The sequence below is a fragment of the Solanum pennellii genome, chromosome 1 (genome assembly GCF_001406875.1).
Source record: "Solanum pennellii chromosome 1, SPENNV200".
In the NCBI taxonomy this organism is placed as follows: domain Eukaryota; kingdom Viridiplantae; phylum Streptophyta; class Magnoliopsida; order Solanales; family Solanaceae; genus Solanum; species Solanum pennellii.
Window position 1 is genome coordinate 103,367,193 of NC_028637.1, and position 20,351 is coordinate 103,387,543.

A 20,351-nucleotide genomic window follows, 5' to 3' on the forward strand; every position below is an offset into this window, starting at 1 on the left:
AAAACTGATTCATTATAAAACGATTAAGAAAATTTCCGTTACCGGGAATCGAACCCGGGTCTCCTGGGTGAAAGCCAGATATCCTAACCGCTGGACGATAACGGATGCTTGTATTCAGTTCTTCTCTCAAATTTAAAATAATGAAATATGAATACTTTATGGTAAAATATATCTCCATTTTCAACTGATATAATGTATTCTAGAAAGTTGGACCGTACAAGTTTTATTTTGTTATGGTGGTCCGATCTTATACTTAGCGAAGATTTAGTACATCAGGTTATCCTTTTTTTTTTAGCTTCAAAAGATTGTATGTGAATATTCAATGGAATTTCGATCTTATTTTATTCAAAATTTATTTTTATCAAAATGTTATATTTTTATTTCAATAACATATATTTGACAAGCACTTTTTATTTATTAAAGATTTATTAACATTTGAGATAAACTTTCATTCTTATTAATTTTATTTTGGCATGAGGAGGATCCGATCCATATAGGAAGATGTCAATTTATTTTCCTCTTAAATATAAGCAGTAGTTTTGCTGGTTCATGATACATCTTTTATTTGTTTGTGCAAACAGCTTGATGGCTTGTTGGTTAGAATTCAACTTATATATGAGGTTTCAGTTTGAGATAATGTAATATATATTGGATCGTGTTAGCACAGGCTACTGTATAGATATCAACTTTGTTCATTAGTTGTATATATGATATTGATTTTATATCAGTTAAACGAAAATTATTAACCTTGAGGGTATATGGGGTTGTAAATTATTATTTTTTGAGAGAATAAATTACATTAAATTGAAATATGAAGATGTAATTATACTGAGTTTTTCGCTCATTTATATAGTTTTTCCTGAAAAGTGATAAACAGAGGTGGCTTGACAGTGTTTAAAAAAAAGACACGTGTCTTGAATACCATTTGTAAAAAAAAATAAACAATTCATGAAAAATGAAGGGATTATTAGAAGAAATTCGACATATTTAGAGTATTATATCTCATGAGAAATAATTTAAAATAAGAATAGATATATTATCAGATGAAAACTAGAAGAAACCAATTATGTAAGTGTTATTAATAGTTTAAGTTTAAGGTCCCGTTCGTCATGAAGAAGTGCAATGCAAAAGAACGCCTTCTTTCAGAGGCCTCGGGCAGTGAATTTTTGCTTTAGGTCACTAATACGCTTGAGCCGCCCTGATTATAAATAAAGTGCATTTACTTTAGCTATGATAAAAAATCACACAAATATTGCAAGGACATCTTTGATGGTTCTATTTGCTAATTTATCCAAAAAGAAAAAAAAAATTAAATATGTATTTATTGAACAACAGAGCTGAGTAAATAAAAGAAAATTTCCGTTACCGGGAATCGAACCCGGGTCTCCTGGGTGAAAGCCAGATATCCTAACCGCTGGACGATAACGGATGCTTGTTATTAATTTTTCTCTTAAAATTTATAATCAAAAACAGATATTTAATTATGGCAAAATATATGTCCATTTCAAACTAACACAATGTATTCTAATGGTTAAATATATAATATCCTTTTCCCAATATTATACATAATTTATACATTTCGTTTCTGTTTGTATTAGCGATAGAAGCGAGGGTGGCGAGCGAGATCTGGGAGAGGGAAACGAAAATATGTATATACAATTTTTTCTCGTTTTATACAAATACAAACGCATTTCATACATTTGTATTTGTATAAAAGCGAAAGGAAGCGAGCGAGAGTTTGAGAGAGAGAGCTGACAAACAGTTTGCTACATGACACAGTGAAATCAAAGTTTGGTTATAACATTAATTTGATATATTAGTTTGCCATTATATGTAATTTTCCAAAAAAAAAAAATGATACGTTATAAAACAATTAAAAAAATTTCCGTTACCGGGAATCGAACCCGGGTCTCCTGGGTGAAAGCCAGATATCCTAACCGCTGGACGATAACGGATGCTTGTGTTCATTTCTTCTCTTAAATTTAATTAGACATAAATCGATTGCAAAAAGACATACAAGTAATGTAGCAAAAAATTTTAAGACAATAACTTTAGAATGCAGTGAGTGTAAATGCTTTAAAAAATTGAATGTGAATTCAAGAATAGAATGGATCACTCATATTCATGTTAGTCAAAATTCACTCTACAAAAATTTTCCAACTTTTATCATACATATATATACATATTATAATTTACATTTTATCAAGATTTATCATGAATATAAATATAAACTAGATCGAGATGACCTTTTTTTTCTTAATTATCCATATATATTTTGGCATAAGAAGTATTATATATATTATATAAATTGACAGATGAAAATATGTGACACAACAATCATGTGAAAGTAGAATTAATTAATTTAAATGTGAAAGTAATACCCAAAATGGTATCATGTGATAACATATAAAACCATTATTTTCATCCCTCCTTTTGTCTCCAATTATCATTTAAAAAGTTCTCTCTTGCTAACAATATATAATAAAAAATTTTATTAAAAAAGTTAAAATATACAAATTAATTAATTCAGTATGTATATATAATTATGTTAATTTTTCGACAAAAAATATTCGAAACGAGAGATTGAAATGTGAAAAAGGGTTGAATTGATGTGAGTTGACAATGGTGAATACCTAGTAAATGGGAGACAGTGGCAGCTAGCCCCATTTGCACTCACCTTTTTGTTGTTGCAAAAGTCAAAAAACCAAATCATATACTTACAGCTATCAGAATCATCATCATCATGCAGGTCCATGGACTATCAATTTGATTTGATCTAAAATAAGTTATAGACATTTGTATAGTTTAAAAATTATCTCATTAAATATAAAAATGAATATTTTAAAAGTTAAATTATTACTAAGTATAGAAATGTTAGACGAAAGAATATCATCTTACATTATAAATTTATAACTCTGCATGCTTCACTTTACAAAAAGAAGATTAAGGGTAATATTTTGTACATAAAGTACAAGAGTAGTGAAGCAAAATTAGAAGATTTAACGTGGGAATGAGGTAAAGAAGAAGGAAAAAAGCAACATTGTTTTTACTTGTGAACTTTCCCTTTTACCTTCCACTAAGTCGTACAACCACCATGCACGCTCATGCACCCACTTTCCCCATTTCTTTACATTTTTTTTCAACAAAAAAGACTTTCAAAAAGTCAAAGTCAGATTATATAGACGCGGATTCGAGATTCGAATTTTACATGCGTAAATTCAACGTAAAACAACAATAATATGTCCAGTAAAAAGTTGTGTGTAAGCTAGGTTAAAATGAACCACAATATATACTAGTACACTACATCCGCCCCTAAAGACTAAAAAAAAAGACTACATTTATTTATATATAGAAATCAAAAAGCCCTCTCTTATATATATATTTGCATCTTCTGGAAGATGAATGGTGTAGTAAAAGAGTTTCTTAGGAGTATCAGTGTAGAGCCATTTTGGCATTCTGTCCACCTCCCAGCTTGCTGAGGACTGAGGAGGGGGCCAAAGTGCCAAACTAGCTCTGCAGCTCTCTCTCTTTCACAAAACCTCTAAGATTACGTACTTTGTGCGCGTATGGAAACAACCTCCATCTCTACCTCCAACAGATGAAATATGTAGGGGTAAGATCTATTTACACTCTAGTTCTTCTCCGGACCTCACTTGTGAATTACACTTGACTATATTGTTGTTATTGTTGTTTATGTGTATCTATTGGGTGTTATCGCTATTATTGTGAATGAAATTCATGTGCAATGGTCATGAATCTCATTCTGTGGTTGTCTCTACTGGTTGTTCTTAGGATGAAATTTCCATTACTAATTCATTAAAAGCACGGAAATAATACCACTTGTATTTCTTATATGGATAAAGAGGCCTATAGTTTGATTATCTCAATTTTTTTATAAATATGGAATGATATTGAATCGATGATTTTGTTTTGTAATGGACGAACCCAAGGACGACTAATAAAACAATGATCAACCAAAGCCAAGATCCATTTTATTGGTGATGAGATCATTGAGAAGACACAGCTTTTGGATGACCACGGAATTGTCAATTCAATCCCTTCGAAATTCTGTTGCACTGAACAGTTTTTTAGTTTTTAAAATATAATATAGAAGATGATAGTCTTTATGTTATTCTACACAGTAATGAGTATTTTTCAAACAATTAGAGGTACCTTTTGTTATTGGATGTTTAATACATCTTGTTGGATTAGTTTTAATGATTACATTATTTGATTTGAAATTAGCAACTGGCTGGGGACTGGATGTTGGATGAAGCAAATTATTATTTTCCTGAAATTGAGAAACTGTTGCCTGGCGATAGTGGACTAGTGGCAAGTCAAGTTTTCTTTGAGTCCGGCCTATCCGAAACAATTTTCCTCTCGTCACAAGGTAGTGATAGGGTCTACCTTACCGTGGTATTATACTGGATTTTTTGTTGTATGTAATCTATAATCACCATCAAATGTCAACTAGGAGGAGATCCACTTTAAGTTTAAAGTCCATGGGGATAATACGTTATTAAGTTGATGTTACATACATCAGACATGTTATTTATCAAAGGTGTCGCCTTCGCTGCTTATGATGTTTCTTTTGTTAACAAACGTCTTCAGAAGGTTTAATGATTTTGAACTTGTCTTGCATTAGGTAGAAAATGGGAAGAGCCGATCATGGCTTCAAGGCTAATAAGTATTCAAATGACCTTCTCTGGAAGGTGTATTCGTTTAACTCAAGTGACAACTCAGATAGTTGCTCGAAGCCATTACCAACCTTACCATTGATAATAATAGTACTTCTACATTGAAGCATAGATTTTTAGGTAATAGAGGGAGAAATGAGGTGGTAGTAAATATAGTTAAAAGAGATAGCGAATGGACATACCATGGTCTATATAATCTACTCACAAACATCGTTTCAATCACAAGCATGGGACAGTGACTTGTGGATTCTTCATCACATAAAAAATGTTTAGAGCATTTTTTGGATTGAGATAGATAGCCATTACCACAACTTAAATATTACAAGTCCTAAATTCTGGCAAAGATTTCTAGGTAGTAGGGGGAGAAATGAGGTTAGCATGTATAGTTAAAGAGGTATTATTGAATGGACATACCACAGTCATCAACTACTCACAAATACCACTTAAATCACAAGCATGGAACAGTGGCTTGAAGGATTTTTCACCAAATGAAAGACGAACACCTTCAACAGACTCAAATTCACAGTTGGTGGCTTTGTACTAATACATCATTTGTATTTAAGATGAAGACTTGACTGCAAAAATATAATTCCGCTAAACAAATTTCATATCTGTTTCAATAGGACAATCTCTTCAAAAGACATTTCACAAAAAATAACCAACAAAAACCATTTCATAAAGAATTTAAAATCAAATAGTGAACACTATGATTACATCATATCATGCTGAAGCGGGTTCTTGGCTAAAATAGGTCATTTGCTTGGAAATAGATAAAACCAAGTTTCACCAATTTGATAAATACTAAAATGAACAAAGGAAGGACAATGGAGTGGCAAGGCTCAAGGACAAATAGATATCAAAAGGCTAGCATCTAACTTACATAAATCTAAGGACAGATCAATTATATTCAAACTGCCCGTAGATTGCCACCAAAGAACTCCATAGCCGCAAATGACTACTCCCTAAAACAACTGATCCTACTCACTTGTTACTGATATCTACTGAACATATTTTCAAGCATAGAGAAAACCTCAGTTCAAATGCATATCATGTAAATATGGAAGACAATTCCAAATCAACTTCCATTCAGGCAGTAGGCTAAGGCAGTTAAACTGCATCTCAAAGTCAAAACTACAGTGGCATAGCCTTACATCCCAAACTGTCAAGACAGAGTCTCCAAAATAGATAGGTATGTTTAATTAACTATCAACAGCAACTTTCTACTATCTTTAATATCAAATAAGAGTATTCTTATGCTTGTTAAAGCAAAACCTAACAAGTAAAAGATCACCAACGATATAACGAAACAGACGATTAAATTGTAACAATAGAGGGACAAACATTTGATTGAACTGACAAAAATGGCTCAAACTACGGCAAAAAACTAGAACAAAATCATGATTAAATGTTAACTCTTACACTTTCCAAATATCTCAAACATCAAAACTAAAATTTTAACCAATATTTTCTGGAAACGAAAGAACAGATCATACTAACGGTAGCTTTCTAATCGAACAAACTGAATCCCATATCATCATCACTTTCTTCCTTTGGCTCCTCCTGTACATACATACAACAAACAATAACACTCAGTTAGTTATTAATATGCGCAACTTGTGGTTAAACGAATTTGAAAAAAAAAAAGATGAAACAGTTCATTACCTTCTTCTCTTCAGCAGCAGGGGCAGCTGCTGCACCACCACCAGCGGCGGCACCACCGACGGGGGCAGCAACGGCAGCGACACCACCACCGCCGGCACCAACATTCATGATGAGATCTGAGATGTTTTTCTTCTCGGCAAGCTTGGCGAACAAGAGAGGCCAGTAAGGCTCCACTGAGACATTTGCTGCTTTTACAATAGCAGAAATCTTCTCTGCCTATTAACAATCAAAACAAACCATAATGAATACTTCACAAAACGATAAAAAAACAGATCCGTATAAAAACTTATCAGGCAGAGAAACTAACGGTGATGGCGATGTCATCGTCGTGAAGGATCAAACAAGCGTAGGTACTAGCAATTTCTCCGAGCGACATTTTCTACTCAATCGAATTACCTGTTCCCACAATTTTTTCACCAAAATTGAAACTAAGACTTAGAAAATGCCTATTTCATATATAGATGAAATTGTCATACTGCAGATGAATTGATTAGGGTTTGTACCTTAGAGGATAAGAAAATGGCGGTCTGCTTCTTCGGCTGCTGTTACAGAGCTGTTGCTGCTAGGGTTTTGAGATTTGAGATGATGAGAGGTTTATAAAGTGGAGAAACACATCGTTAGCAGGGTTTTGGGGGCCCAATATTGAAAAATGAAGCCCAATAAACATTGGGCCTATTAGCCCTGTCAGATTACTTCATATATTTCCTAATAAATGAGATTATTGAAACAGAATTTATTTATTTTTTCACTTGTAAAAAAAAATAAATTATGAATATAGAGTTATTATATTATTTATTAAATAGAAAAGTTCGTGTAAAAGAAAATTTGGAACACACGAAGGAGTGATCTAGGGGTGATAATTGGACGAGTTGGGTTAAATTTTGGTGAGTCATAATTGATTAAGACAATAAATGGACCGAAATTCAATTCAATTCAAATTTGTTTGGATCACGGGTTGGGTGGATGATGGGTTATAAAACGGATCAAGATTCAACCCGACTCAAATTTATTAAGTTCTATAAAAAAAATTATTAATTACACAAATATTCAAGACAACAAATGTGTCAATATCTAATTCAATTCAAATTTATTTGGATCAACATGGGTGGAAACAGGTGAATAATGGTTTATAAAAAGGGTCAAGACTCAATCCGACTCAAATTTTATTAACTTTTATAAAATAAACTACTTAATTGCACAAATATTCAAGACAACAAATGTGTTAATATCCAATTCAATTCAAATTTGTTTTGATCAATATGGGTTAGATAGAAACAAATTGGATAATGGTTTATAAAACGGGTCAAGACTCGACTCAAATCAATTTTTATTAAAATTATAGAAGAAACTACCTAATTATACATATATTCCTACCATATTAACTAATTCTCCTTATAGTTTGAAATACTTACATATTATTTCACTATTTAATAATCTCATATCATATTTCAAGGTAGATACTTGATTCACATGTATATAGAACATCAAATACACGAGCCATATATAAAAAATGGTGGGCGATCGAGATGACAGTGCGGTGAGTAAGATTATCTATGTATGTGATATACATGTGAATCACATAAAATACACAATATATACATGCATATAGTGTTATTCCCATGGGATATCATATATCCGAGCGATATATTAGAAAAATGATCGAGATTTGCTTATGTACCTCAGATGCATGCAAACTACACCATATACATGTATATAGTGTATTAAGTGTGATTCACATGTATCTCAAATACGTGTAACTCGATGTATCTAGATGTATCAAAATCTTAGAAGATATGTAACTAGCATGTATCTTAGTAATTTGCTCAAACTGGTGGGATTTTCGTAAGTTATCGAATTTAGGAAAAGTTTAATAAACACACAACTTAAGATATCATAATCTCTAAAATTTTCTATCATTTTAAAAATTACAAAAATCTCCTCTCAAATACATTCTTATCCCCTCTAAAAATACATCCCTCCTATTAAGTAGTGTATCATTTATAATGTATCGAACAACCAAGGAATGTATCAAGAGCAATGACAAGTCTGAGATTTTTATAATTGGAAAAAAGTCAGAAATAGAATATAACCTAGCCCCAAAATATATGCGATTTTTTTACTTTACACTAAAATTTAATATTCAACACAGTAATGATTAACTCTAAATTAAAAAAGAAGAAGTTTCAAATGTATTAAATTTCAATATATTCGTTAAGAATTTACATTTACTTTATAATAATAGCAAATTATTCTTCTCACTTTGCATCTGAGAAAAACAATTCTTTTCTTTTATAGTATATTCCACAACAATATTATTACTATTATTTTTTTCACCAACAACAATATTATACACTTTGCATTTGTAGAAGCTCTATTAAATTCCCCCATTTTTACTATTAAAAAAAATTTGAGTCAACATATTAATAAAGAGCTTTTAAGTTTGTTACACTAAAATACATATTATAATATGTGGAAATTATAATTAATTACAAATAAAAATAACAATAACAATAATAAATAAGATTTTCCAAATTCAATAAATAGTGAGTGTAAATGTTTGAAAAAATAATTATATAATGGCCTATATTCTTACTCAATTAGCACATCAAGTTTTACTCTTTTTTTTTTTTTACAGAATTTAAATATTCAGCTAGTGTGCACAATGTGGTAAAAGTGAGCCTGCAACAATATGACTCTTGCCAAACTAGTGGAGGACAAGTTTTTAAATCAGGAGATGACAAAAACGGGGATATCGTATTTTATTTGTACTTTCAGAGAACATTGTTCTTATGGTGTCAAAGCTGTTGTTACAGCTAATTAATTTATTTCAAATTATATGTATCGAAACATAATGATTTTATTTCACATTTACTGTTATGATTTCGAATATTGATGATATAATATATTTTATTTCATGATAAGCATACATGAGTTTTGCTTGTGGAGTACTTTGAATTAAGATAAAATTAGAGTAATTATTTTGGCACTTTATTTAATACTGATGAATGAATGTGATTCTTTAATATATGATCGTTTAGTTATTCACTCGAAAAAATTACACAACACTTGTATATGGCATATCTTTGGTGTTGATGATTAAGATGTGTATAACTTGACTTGAAGATATACAACTGGCAGAAAACAAGACTCTAAAATTTACATTTTTTTAATTAGTATGACCAACAATATTGACACCATTAGCATAATATTTATATATATATATATATATATATATTATATTTAATTTTATTTTTTCAAAAAAAAGAAGAAGAAAAGATTGAGATTATATTACCAAAGGGAAAATTTTATAAAAAATGAGAGAAATATTGATAGTGTTCCAAAGAATTTATAATTTAATAACTCATAAGTATTTTGTCAAAACAATATGATTAATATACGTGACACATAATATTTTTTGTCATTTTTGATAAAGAATCTGTCCAGTATATATCACATTCAAATTCATAAAATTAAGTTCTAAATCCTTTTTTTTCAAAAATCAAATCAATGAAGTTTATTTTATTCGGTACTTATGACTATTATTATTGTTATAATTTATCTTTATTTTTATTTTTTCGAAAAAAAAAGAAAGGATTGAGATTATATTACTGAAGGGAAAATTTCATAAAGAAATGAGAGAAATATTGATGGCACTCTAAAGAATTTATAATTTAATAACTCATAAGTATTTTATCGGGAAAAAAAAAAGAGAAGAAGATGTGATTAATATACGTGACACATAATATTTTTTGTCATTTTTGATAAAGAATGTGTCCACCATATATCATATTCAAATTCATGAAATTAAGTTCTAAATCTTTTTTTTTTCAAAAATTAATTTAATGAAGTTGATTTTAACGGTGCTTGTGTTAAATTAGTAAATATCTGATATTTATCAATTTTTTTAATCATTTAATCATAATTATAATTTTTTGTGAACTCAAATTTTAAATTGATACTCTTATAAATTAAAATTATAAAGTGGAGAAACACCGCATTAGCATAATTTTGGGGACCAAATTTGCAAAGGAAATTTAGATAAATCTCATTAGTTTAGGAACTAACTATTTAGATACACTATGATTTGCAATATTATGTATCTTATTAGATTTTAGTGTCTCAAGATACGTCTAGATACATGTTTAAAAATACTTTTTTTTTTGTTAAAAACATGTTTTCAGATACATGGGTCAAATTTATGTGTAAATTTGTTATAGATACATTGTATCTAAATAGATTGATATATATGTAGTTGGGATACATCATACATAGCAAATCTCGTTCGACTTCCTCACTCCTCTCCATCTCGCGCCACTGTCCATATATTTAATATCCCAGATATATGTGAATCGCTCCAGATATATACATATACATATGTCTAGTGTGATTTTCTCTAGTCTATCATGAAGTACTGAGATTTGGCACACCCTTAAAAAAATTATTTAAGGACATAAATTAAAAACTATTTTTATTATTACTCTTTTGATTATTCTAGAACTATTCAATTAGAAAATGTAAAGTAGTTAACAACCTTTTCAAACGAAGGGTAAGTATGAAAAAAAAGTTTCAAACAATTCTCTCGAACAATTAAGTAATAGACTTGATGAATTGATTTAGATAATTATTTTCCATTGGTGTCGGTTGTCGCCTCGGGTAAGCAATTTTACGTACATTCTCTCATCATGTAGTGTAGCATTTGCAACGTACCGAATAATCATGGTATGTTTCTGAGAGCAATAACAAGTTCAAGACTTAATCATTAAAAAAATTTCGAAATAAAATAAATGTAAGTAGCCCCAAATATAATAAATTTTTGTACTTAACACTAAAATTTAATCATCCACCCAACAATGAATAACTCTAAATTAAAGTCAGTTGAAAATGTATAAAATTTTAATATATTAGTTAAGAATTTACATTTACTTTAGAATAATAGCAAATTATTCTTCTCACTTTGCATCTGTGAGAAACATATCAATTTTTCTTCTTATAATATATTGCACAACAATCTTTTTTTTAACCAACAACAATATTATTCACTTTGCATTTCTAGAAGCTCTATAAAATTTCCCCTTTTTTTGCTTTTGTAAAATTTTATTGAGTCAACATAGAAATAAAAACCTTTTAAATTTGTTACACTAAAATCTCTTATGAGGAAATTATATTTAATTACAGATAAAAGTAACATCAATAACAAGTAAAATATTTCAAATCCAATAAATATTGAGTTGAAAAAAATACCTATATAATGACCTATATTCTTACTCAATTAGCACACCAATATCAAGAACATCTTTCATTCTAATCCTTTTTGCATATATCTAATTAATACATCCATTTTTCAACATGTTTGGAGTAAGCAAAGCCACAATTATTGTCATTGTTATGATGTTGTGCATTTTACTTCAATTCAACATCTCAAATGCAGCTACATATCCTGCTGGTGATGGTAAAGGTTGGGGTTTTAATATGAATGGTTGGCCTAACGGCAAAACTTTCAACGTTGGTGATGTTATTGGTAATAATATATTAATAAAATCTTGGTTAAAAAAAAATTATCTATTCATGTCATTTTCACTATTTAATTTTATTTTTTTGACTATATTTATACTTTTTTTTTTCTTTTCAGAATTTAAATATAAAGTTGATGAGCACAATGTGGTAAAAGTGAGCCAGGAAGAATATGACTCTTGCAAGACTAGTGGGGGACAAGTTTACAATTCAGGAGATGACAAAATACCACTTGAAAAGGGGACATCGTATTTTATTTGTACTATCGGACCACATTGTTCTGAAGGTGTCAAGGCTGCTATTACAGCTAATTAATTTGTTTCAAACTATATGTATCGAAATGTAATGATTTTATTTCACATTTATAATTATGATTTCGAATATCAATGATATAAAATATTTTATTTCATGAAATGTATGCATGGGTTTTGCTTGTGGAGTACTTTTAGTGAAAAATAAAATTAGCTAATTATTTTGGCACTTTGTCTTTCTTTCGTCATAACATTAATGAACGGATATGATGTGTTTAATGTATGATCATTTAAGTTATTCACTAGAAAAATTACACAGACACTTGTATATTGTATATCTTTGGAGTATACAATTCACTTGTGTATATAACTTGAAGATATATAACTAATTAAAAATTAGACTTCAAGATTTACAATTTTTTTTGAAAAGTATGACCAAATTAAATTTCTTCTAGGTTAAGAGTTATATAAACTTTATATCTCTATGCGATTCTTTTTAAATTTTTCTAACATAAATATTTTATGTATCAAGGTGTCTTTCTTTTTCTCTTATAATGGCTTAGTAAAATAAATTGACAAGTGCTTCACAGATAAAAGACATTTATAAACAAACAATAACTAATAAAAATTATGTATATGAGAAATCTTATTCTCTTCCACTTCATACATTTTGTGGATCTTAATATTAACTTTTTGGTATATAGAACGGTAAAGAATAAAAGAAAAAAGATTGATATAATTTTCAAAAAAGAAGAAAAGAATAAGATTATATTACTAAAGGAAAAATTACATAAAGAAATAGAGAAAAATATTGATAATGTTCCAAAGAATTCATAATTTAATAGCTCATGAGTATTTTGACAGAAAAAAAGAGAATAAGATGTGATCAATATACATGACACATAATGTTTTTTGTCATTTTATAAAGAATTTGTCCAGCATATTCACATTCAAATTCATAAAATTAGGTGCTAATTTCTAAATCATTTTTTTTTCAAAAATCAATTTAATGAAGTTAATTTTATTCGGTACTTATGTTAAATCAGTAAATGTTTAATGTATTGTCAATTTCTTTTAATCATTTAACCATAATTAAAATTATTTAATTAATGTGAACTCAAATTTTAAATTGATACTCTTAAACTTAAAATTAGAAAAAATGAAGAAGTACTTATCATTCTACCACAACCATTATTATTATTTTTTGGTAGATACTTTCAAACAATTCCGTAACTTAATTAATAATAATTTTCTTTTTCATTTTTAAATGCACTCGATGCAGCCAAGACACAATGGTATCATAATTGAGTTTTACTCGATAAAGTTTGGGTGCATTTACAACTTTTTCAAACTAGTTTTGATATAAAATAAAAATAAAAAATTGAAGTCATATTTTGCTAAGACTACAAATATGTATATCATCCATATATTTAGTATATATTCTATGTATATCATGTGCATCAATATTGTATTTGACATATGATAAATAAGTGACATACAAATGAGTACTACTTATGTTTATCAAATGGCGTTTATGAGGTTATATCTTCGATCTCGAAGTTCAATATGAAATTCAATTCAAAATCTCACCAAATCGTCTCAAAGTTGAGGTGTAAATTATATCCTCCTCGAGTCTATTTGTGAGTTTCTAGACTAATATTCACTAAAACGTACAAGTGATTGATTCTAATAAGTGATTGAATCATGATATTCAACTTTCGGAACATAATAATCGATTAAACAAATAAGAAATTGTCCACGTGATATGAATCTCAAAATATAGTAATTAAATAAACGTCAACAACTTTTTGGGACAAAAAAGGGGATTAATTGGTTATTGATAGAAATTGAAGTTGTAAATGTATCGAACCAAAATGGACTATACATATTAGGAATTTTAACTATATATAATGTGAATTCTTCCTCCCTTCAATACTCAAAATAATTGCATTTATCTTTTTTCTTATCATCTCATCTCATCATTTTTGCATATTTGGAAACTCACTCAATTCTTTTTTCCTTTTATTTTACCATTTTGTTAAATGTTAGTAAGACACTAAAAAATGGACATTTTTTTTAACTTTGTTACTATAAAAGGTTTCAATATTATGATTTTGTATGTGTAAAGTCCCCTATATAAAGTCCTACATTCTTACTCAATTGTCACTCACAACAACACTAAGAGCCTTCATTCTAACCCCTTATTGCATCTATCTATAGTTTCATAAAATATATTAATTCTCAAATTAAAGATGTATGGAGTAAACAAAGTCACAATTGTTGCCTTTGCTATGATGCTTTGCATCTTCCTTCAAACCAACATTTCAAAAGCAGATACATTTCTTGCTGGTGATGCTAATGGATGGGGTTTCCAATTGAATGGTTGGCCTAATGGCAAGACTTTCAAGACTGGCGATGTTATCGGTAAGATTTTATTGGTAAAATTTACTATTCAAATAATGATGAAAAACCGTGCTTGACGTGTATGTATTTTTTTTATGTTAATAAAAATACAGAGTTTAAGTATCCAGCCGGAGCGCACAATGTGGTGAAGGTGGACCAAGCAGGGTTTAACTCTTGTAATGGTGCTGGTGGACAAGTTTTTTCTTCCGGAGATGATAAGATAACTCTTACAAAAGGAACATCATATTTCATTTGTACTATCGGACAACATTGTGCTAATGGTGTTAAGGCTGCTGTTACCGCCAATTAACTTACTCCAATTCTATAGTCTTTATTTTCATTCAAGTCGATAATTATAACTTTGGAGTACTAAAAACTATATAATATAATGTTTTATTTCTTTCGTCCACATAGATGTGTTTACTTGTCTACTAGTGATATACTAATAATTTCATACCAAGCAACTTTGAAATTCTTGCCATTAGGCCAATTGCTAACACCATTACTATCTCCAACATAATAAGTTGTTGATGCATTACTTATTTTGATGGCAAACAACATCATGAATATTACTAGGAAAATAGCACATCCTTCTAATTTCCATGCTATTTATTTATACTTCTCTAAATGGGAATTTGTCTAATTCAAAGGTTTTTGGAATTTTTAAAGGTGTTAATTGTACAGACTTAGAACTTAGATGAATGCTTCTAAGTTACCACCTTTTATAGTAGTATTAGCTAGAACTTCATAAAATTTAACTCTTATAAACACAAATTTTATTAAGAAAAAAAAAAAGACCTTTGAAATTTATGGTCAAATAGAATTTAATGATTTTATGGACTTATAAATCATCTCATTAAGAATAGATGAAAAGTTTAGAAATAAATTATTTACCAAATATAAATAATATCATAATTTTTTCGAAGGACTAAAAAAGAAAAAGTAGTGTCTGGAGTCCACATTGGAGCTCCGATTAAATTTGAATCACTCTCTCTGCAAGACCCATTTGGTGGTGGCGCCCCTGATAGAATTTTCTCCATTCGAGTGCACAGATCCGAGACATCTGATTAAGGACCTACCGCTACACCACTAAGTTGTGGTCCACAACTCATGTTAGGTATATTTCCGGTTAATTGCTCTAGCCCAATTACTACCATATTCTTGACTTTCCTTCTTCTAGGACCAATGGGCCATTTTCTAGTTATTCTTTAGGCCCAGTTCTATATTCCTCAATGGGCTTGAAGATCACAATTTGACGGCACGCATTCATATACATGTATCATGGATATATGAAATCAAAATTAGATATAAATTCGCATGAATATTAACTTTATTTAACTTGAACTCTGATATGAAATTATTAATTAGATATATGTATATATAATGTGGAATTAATGTTGAACAATTTGAGGCATTTGGCCAAAAGTACTGTAAATCATCCGCTTAACTTAAAGTTTCCGATAGGTTTTTTCAAATATTTTCTTAATAACAGCGTCCCTAGTCAGGTAAATATTGAAGTACCTATTACCTTCTGTCTGTCAGTACAAATATCAAATAACTTTGTGTATGCGTACAAAGACATAAACAATCCAATGTAGAAGTAGCAAAAAGTTCATATTAATCCATTATTTGTCATATATTATATGGTAGTAGTACTAGTACACCAACATAGGTGACACATGATAGAAAGTTTGTAGGATAATTGATTTGGTAATTTTTCACATAGCAAAGACAGAAATCTTCATTCCAGACCCACAATGACCAGGAAAATTGCAGATGAAATAGTTCTGTCCCTTTACTAGCTTTACTTTGTCACCCCCTCTGTTGTACACTTTTGCACCTCTTGGTGTGCTGCAACTTTTATAACCAGCTTTATTCACCGCCACCACATTGTGCGCACCACTAGGGTAGTTGAATGCTGCCGTAGCGTATTCAGAATTTTTTAACGATATTTTTAAAAGGAGATAATATATTTATACTATAGTAGTACTGTTTTTTTGCAGTGTCATGATTGTGGGTGACAAACAAAATCAAAATTGGTTGGAACATAAATGCTTTACATGTAATCATAAAACATTTCTCTCAAATGGACCACATATTGGTAGGTGTAATTATCATTAACCGCAATATAACATTTAAAATCATTGTCATTATAACCACAAGTGGGAAAGTTAAATTTTTAGGTTTAAAAGTGGTAGTTGAACATTTGTCTCTAATTACTTTGTTATTTTTTTTTAGTTATTTCGAATTTTATATGTCTATTCGACGAATTTAGAAAGGACAATTTCTTTTATCAATTATACCCTCAATTATTATTTTGAAAAAAAATATAAATTCTTGAAAATCTTAAATTTTTAATTCATCTACTTAATAATTAATTGAATTAAAATGATAAACTCACTATGTCAGTAATTATTTTCCTAATAGGTGTATCACTTTAAAAATAGACAAGTAATTAGGGACGGAGTACCTTTGAATTAAATTTATATATTGTCGGTAACTCATTTTAATTTGTTGGTGCAAAAGAAAAAAAAAATATGATTCCTCTATCCAACGAAAGTTGGAAACAATAAATAACAAGAGCAACAGTCAAATGTTATTATATTATTCTTTAAATATATTAGATTTAATATTTTAATAAATGTTAAATAATATTTGATATTAAAGATGAAATATGAAAATCTCTTAATTTTTTAAATTAGGTAAATTATTAAATTTAATATTTTAATAAATGTTAAATAATATTTAATATTAAAGATGAAATATGAAAATCTCTTAATTTTTTAAATTAGGCAAATATTATTAGATAACTATTTTAAAAAATGGACAAATGGAATACTTCTGTTTGAGTTACCCTCAAGAGTCAAGAGGGTCAAAATCACACAAAATAGTAAAACTGGTTCCATGAAACATAAATTTTGGCAGTACTCTCTTTGTCCGGTATTATTTGTCATGGTTTCTATTTTTAGAGTTAAAATTATAAAATTTTGACTAATATTTTAAGATGTATATTTTCATCATATTAATATGCAAAAAATTTGTAACTTATAATATTTTTCATATAATTTTAGAATATTTAATTTTTTTGTTTAAAATATTGAATTAATATGATACAATGTACCTTTAAAAATTAATTAAACTAACTTTTAATAAATGTAATATGACAAATAATTCCGAACGGAGAGAGTTGTTCTTTTGAAATGTTTTAGGATGACAAAATTAATAACCAGTCAACATTATGGGACATTAAAAGAAGAAAACAAAGCATTTATTTTGGTGGGGGGAGGAGTATTACATTTTGTGGAACATTTAACATTTTAATGAATATTTGGAGCGCGAACAAAATAATTAGTAACATTAACGACTAAAATAAATTTGAATTTACTAGTCTATTACTTTTTTTGTCCTTTTTTACTTATTCACTTTTGAATTAACATATTTATTAAGAAAATAATTAATAACGTAGTGAGTTTACTATTTTATCCCTATTAATATGAAGTGGATGAAAAGTTTTACATTTTTTCAAAGTAATTAGTCATTTAATTGAGGGTATAATAGATAAAAAAAATTTATCCTTTCTTGATTTGTCAAAATAGACAAGTAATTAGAGACAACTATAAAATGAAAAGTGGACAAGTAAAAAGGGGAGTATTTTACATGACCCAATTGATATATTTAGTAATTTTTTTCAATCACTACATAAAAAAATGAGATTAAGCGACAATAATTAGCAATTGCCGCTAAATATGTATTTTTAGTGACAATTAACACTCTTTATATATATTCCCTAAAAAATTTTAGCGACACACGATCTAATAACACTTAACTAGTGCTGACAAAGACTTTAGCTCTCTTCATTAATGTGTCTACTTATTATCGCTAAAAATTATTTTTGTTATAATAAATACGAGTAAGGAATCCATACAAAAGTTAACTCACGAAGTAAAGACGATGATACTTACTAAGGATATCACCAGCCCTAAAGCGTTTTCCCTTAGGCCAACCAACAGTGTTAAAAGTCCAGCCACCAGAACCTCCAACGTTGTACACAGCAGCATGAGCTATCTCAGCTTGAATGAGCACCACAATACATAACACAAACACCATTTTCATGTTCATTTCCATTTGCACTGCTTCTTCCCTGACCAAATTATTTTAATTAAAATTGACAACTCTATATAGTAAAAATAAATAACTAATTATGAGTAGTGTGGATACATATATATATATTAGTTACAGCTTACATTTTATAGAGAAAATTATGATGGTGTATGTAGTGTAGGTCCTTCGATTCTTTAATTTACTGTTTTTGGGTCACGCAGTATGTAGTGTAGGTCCACAATATTCCACTCTCCAGAAAATAAGATTAAAAGCGGATTGTGATATAAAGACCAAGTTTGAATTCTAATTTTTTATGAGTTTCGAATTTTATAGTCTTAATAATTGAGTTCTAATCTTAATAATTACACATTTATTAAGTTCGATGGAACTCGCATACTCAGTAATTATCTGGGATTTTTTGATATACCATTGACGTTAACAGATATTTACATTATCTTTCTCGTAATAAAACATTAATTGATAACTCCTTTGATTTCCATTTGACTTGTACTCCGTTTCGTTTAATTTTTAAATATGTAAATTTTATTATAAATATTTTATATACACAATAAGTTAAAAAAAATAAGAAAGCAAGAGATGAATTAGTGGAGAGACAATCTACGTATATCATTGAAAGTAGGGCATTCAATTTTCAATGCTGATTACCAACCCACTATTTTAAAGATTGTATGTTTAACATTATTTGTCCAGAAAGAGGGGCAATTAAATAGTTAAAATTAGTAAAAAAAGTCAAATTTTTTTGCAGATTTGCAGGAGTATTTTAATTTTATGTACTTTTTATGTCTCAGTGGATTTAGCTACTAGAGAAAGTGGGAGTAGGAGGGAAAATTTAGAAAAAGAAATGTCAAGTTACCATTATTTTGCTCCTACTTTATTTGATAGATCACTTGTGAATGATTTTTTTATCATATTTTTAAATGCTTAACTAGATATTGTGAGGATAAGTATATTATCTCTTTTGACTTTAGTAAGATATTCTTGATTTGAGCTACGAAAATAAAATTATTTTTAGTGAAGAATGTTTTGCTTCAAAGTGAAACTTAATGGTTTAATTGAATCTCAATCTAAATATCGAACAATATATGATAAAGAGAATAAAAGAGAGGAGATACGTAAACTATTTGATTCGCCAATAAGGATTGTGATGTAGTGATAAATATTTCTTCATTTTTAATCAAAAGTTTTCGAATTCAAGTCCCTCTAGATACAAAGTTTTCTTTATTAAAAAGTGACTTTAATGTGAATACTGAATACCAAACCGAAAAAACAAAACAAAAAATTACTGGTTCAAGAGATGAATTGAATTCAAGTAACCTATGGATCATTATTGTGTCAGTTAAATCTACACTCTTTGACCTTTTCAGAAAGTTGAACTGCTTTTTTCACACTTTATTTGAGCCAACCAACCCAACATTTGATTTTTAGATAAACTTGTTTTTTCTACTCCATTTTTCCTCCACATTAATTTGACTCTAATTAGTTTGGCGAAAACCCTCAATACATAAATTTAGAACTAGAAGGAGATCATTTCTATCATCTTTTTCTCGTTTTCACTTAATAATATTCGATATTTATATTGAAGTTCGACTAAATTCATATTCGTGCTCATTTCTAGGGGCGATACTCCCAACAAATTTTTTCATCATCAAAGATTTGAACCTAACACCTTTAATTAACAATGAAGGATCCAATTTTTTTTTTACCA

The 20,351-nt window shown here is 28.9% G+C and overlaps 4 protein-coding genes, 1 long non-coding RNA gene and 3 other non-coding genes across 9 annotated transcripts; 3 read left to right on the plus strand and 5 right to left on the minus strand.

Annotated features, from left to right (window-relative positions):
- Positions 1 to 33: 33 nt before the first annotated feature.
- Positions 34 to 105, minus strand: TRNAE-UUC. Its single transcript has one exon. It is a non-coding gene; the product is annotated as a tRNA-Glu (tRNA).
- Positions 106 to 1,357: 1,252 nt separating this feature from the next.
- TRNAE-UUC lies at positions 1,358 to 1,429 on the minus strand. Its single transcript has one exon. It is a non-coding gene; the product is annotated as a tRNA-Glu (tRNA).
- Positions 1,430 to 1,883: 454 nt separating this feature from the next.
- TRNAE-UUC lies at positions 1,884 to 1,955 on the minus strand. Its single transcript has one exon. It is a non-coding gene; the product is annotated as a tRNA-Glu (tRNA).
- Positions 1,956 to 3,314: 1,359 nt separating this feature from the next.
- Positions 3,315 to 4,580, plus strand: LOC107029300. Its single transcript, XR_003579159.1, has 2 exons — positions 3,315 to 3,613; positions 4,246 to 4,580. It is a non-coding gene; the product is annotated as an uncharacterized LOC107029300 (long non-coding RNA).
- Positions 4,581 to 6,016: 1,436 nt separating this feature from the next.
- Positions 6,017 to 6,973, minus strand: LOC107032221 (60S acidic ribosomal protein P1-like). Of its 2 annotated transcripts, none has more exons than XM_015233838.2 (4): positions 6,863 to 6,973; positions 6,667 to 6,755; positions 6,360 to 6,575; positions 6,017 to 6,257 (listed from the first exon to the last, which is right to left on the minus strand). In XM_015233838.2, the coding sequence occupies exons 2-4, from the start codon at positions 6,733 to 6,735 to the stop codon at positions 6,204 to 6,206; spliced, it is 339 nt and encodes a 112-aa protein (XP_015089324.1). In that variant the 5' UTR covers positions 6,736 to 6,755; positions 6,863 to 6,973; the 3' UTR covers positions 6,017 to 6,203. The 2 variants fall into 2 exon arrangements, with proteins under 2 accessions (XP_015089324.1, XP_027774016.1); XM_027918215.1 differs by having other exon boundaries at positions 6,667 to 6,761; positions 6,863 to 6,968.
- A 4,668-nt stretch (positions 6,974 to 11,641) lies between these two features.
- LOC107031002 (basic blue protein-like) lies at positions 11,642 to 12,309 on the plus strand. Its single transcript, XM_015232201.2, has 2 exons — positions 11,642 to 11,877; positions 11,989 to 12,309. The coding sequence occupies exons 1-2, from the start codon at positions 11,706 to 11,708 to the stop codon at positions 12,183 to 12,185; spliced, it is 369 nt and encodes a 122-aa protein (XP_015087687.1). The 5' UTR covers positions 11,642 to 11,705; the 3' UTR covers positions 12,186 to 12,309.
- Positions 12,310 to 14,308: 1,999 nt separating this feature from the next.
- On the plus strand, positions 14,309 to 14,885 carry LOC107032125 (basic blue protein-like). Its single transcript, XM_015233706.2, has 2 exons — positions 14,309 to 14,545; positions 14,638 to 14,885. Exons 1-2 carry the CDS (start codon positions 14,374 to 14,376, stop codon positions 14,832 to 14,834), a joined length of 369 nt encoding a protein of 122 aa, XP_015089192.1. The 5' UTR covers positions 14,309 to 14,373; the 3' UTR covers positions 14,835 to 14,885.
- Positions 14,886 to 16,119: 1,234 nt separating this feature from the next.
- Positions 16,120 to 18,743, minus strand: LOC107012377 (basic blue protein-like). The gene is made up of 2 exons (XM_015212218.2): positions 18,487 to 18,743; positions 16,120 to 16,442 (listed from the first exon to the last, which is right to left on the minus strand). The coding sequence occupies exons 1-2, from the start codon at positions 18,647 to 18,649 to the stop codon at positions 16,243 to 16,245; spliced, it is 363 nt and encodes a 120-aa protein (XP_015067704.1). The 5' UTR covers positions 18,650 to 18,743; the 3' UTR covers positions 16,120 to 16,242.
- Positions 18,744 to 20,351: the final 1,608 nt, after the last annotated feature.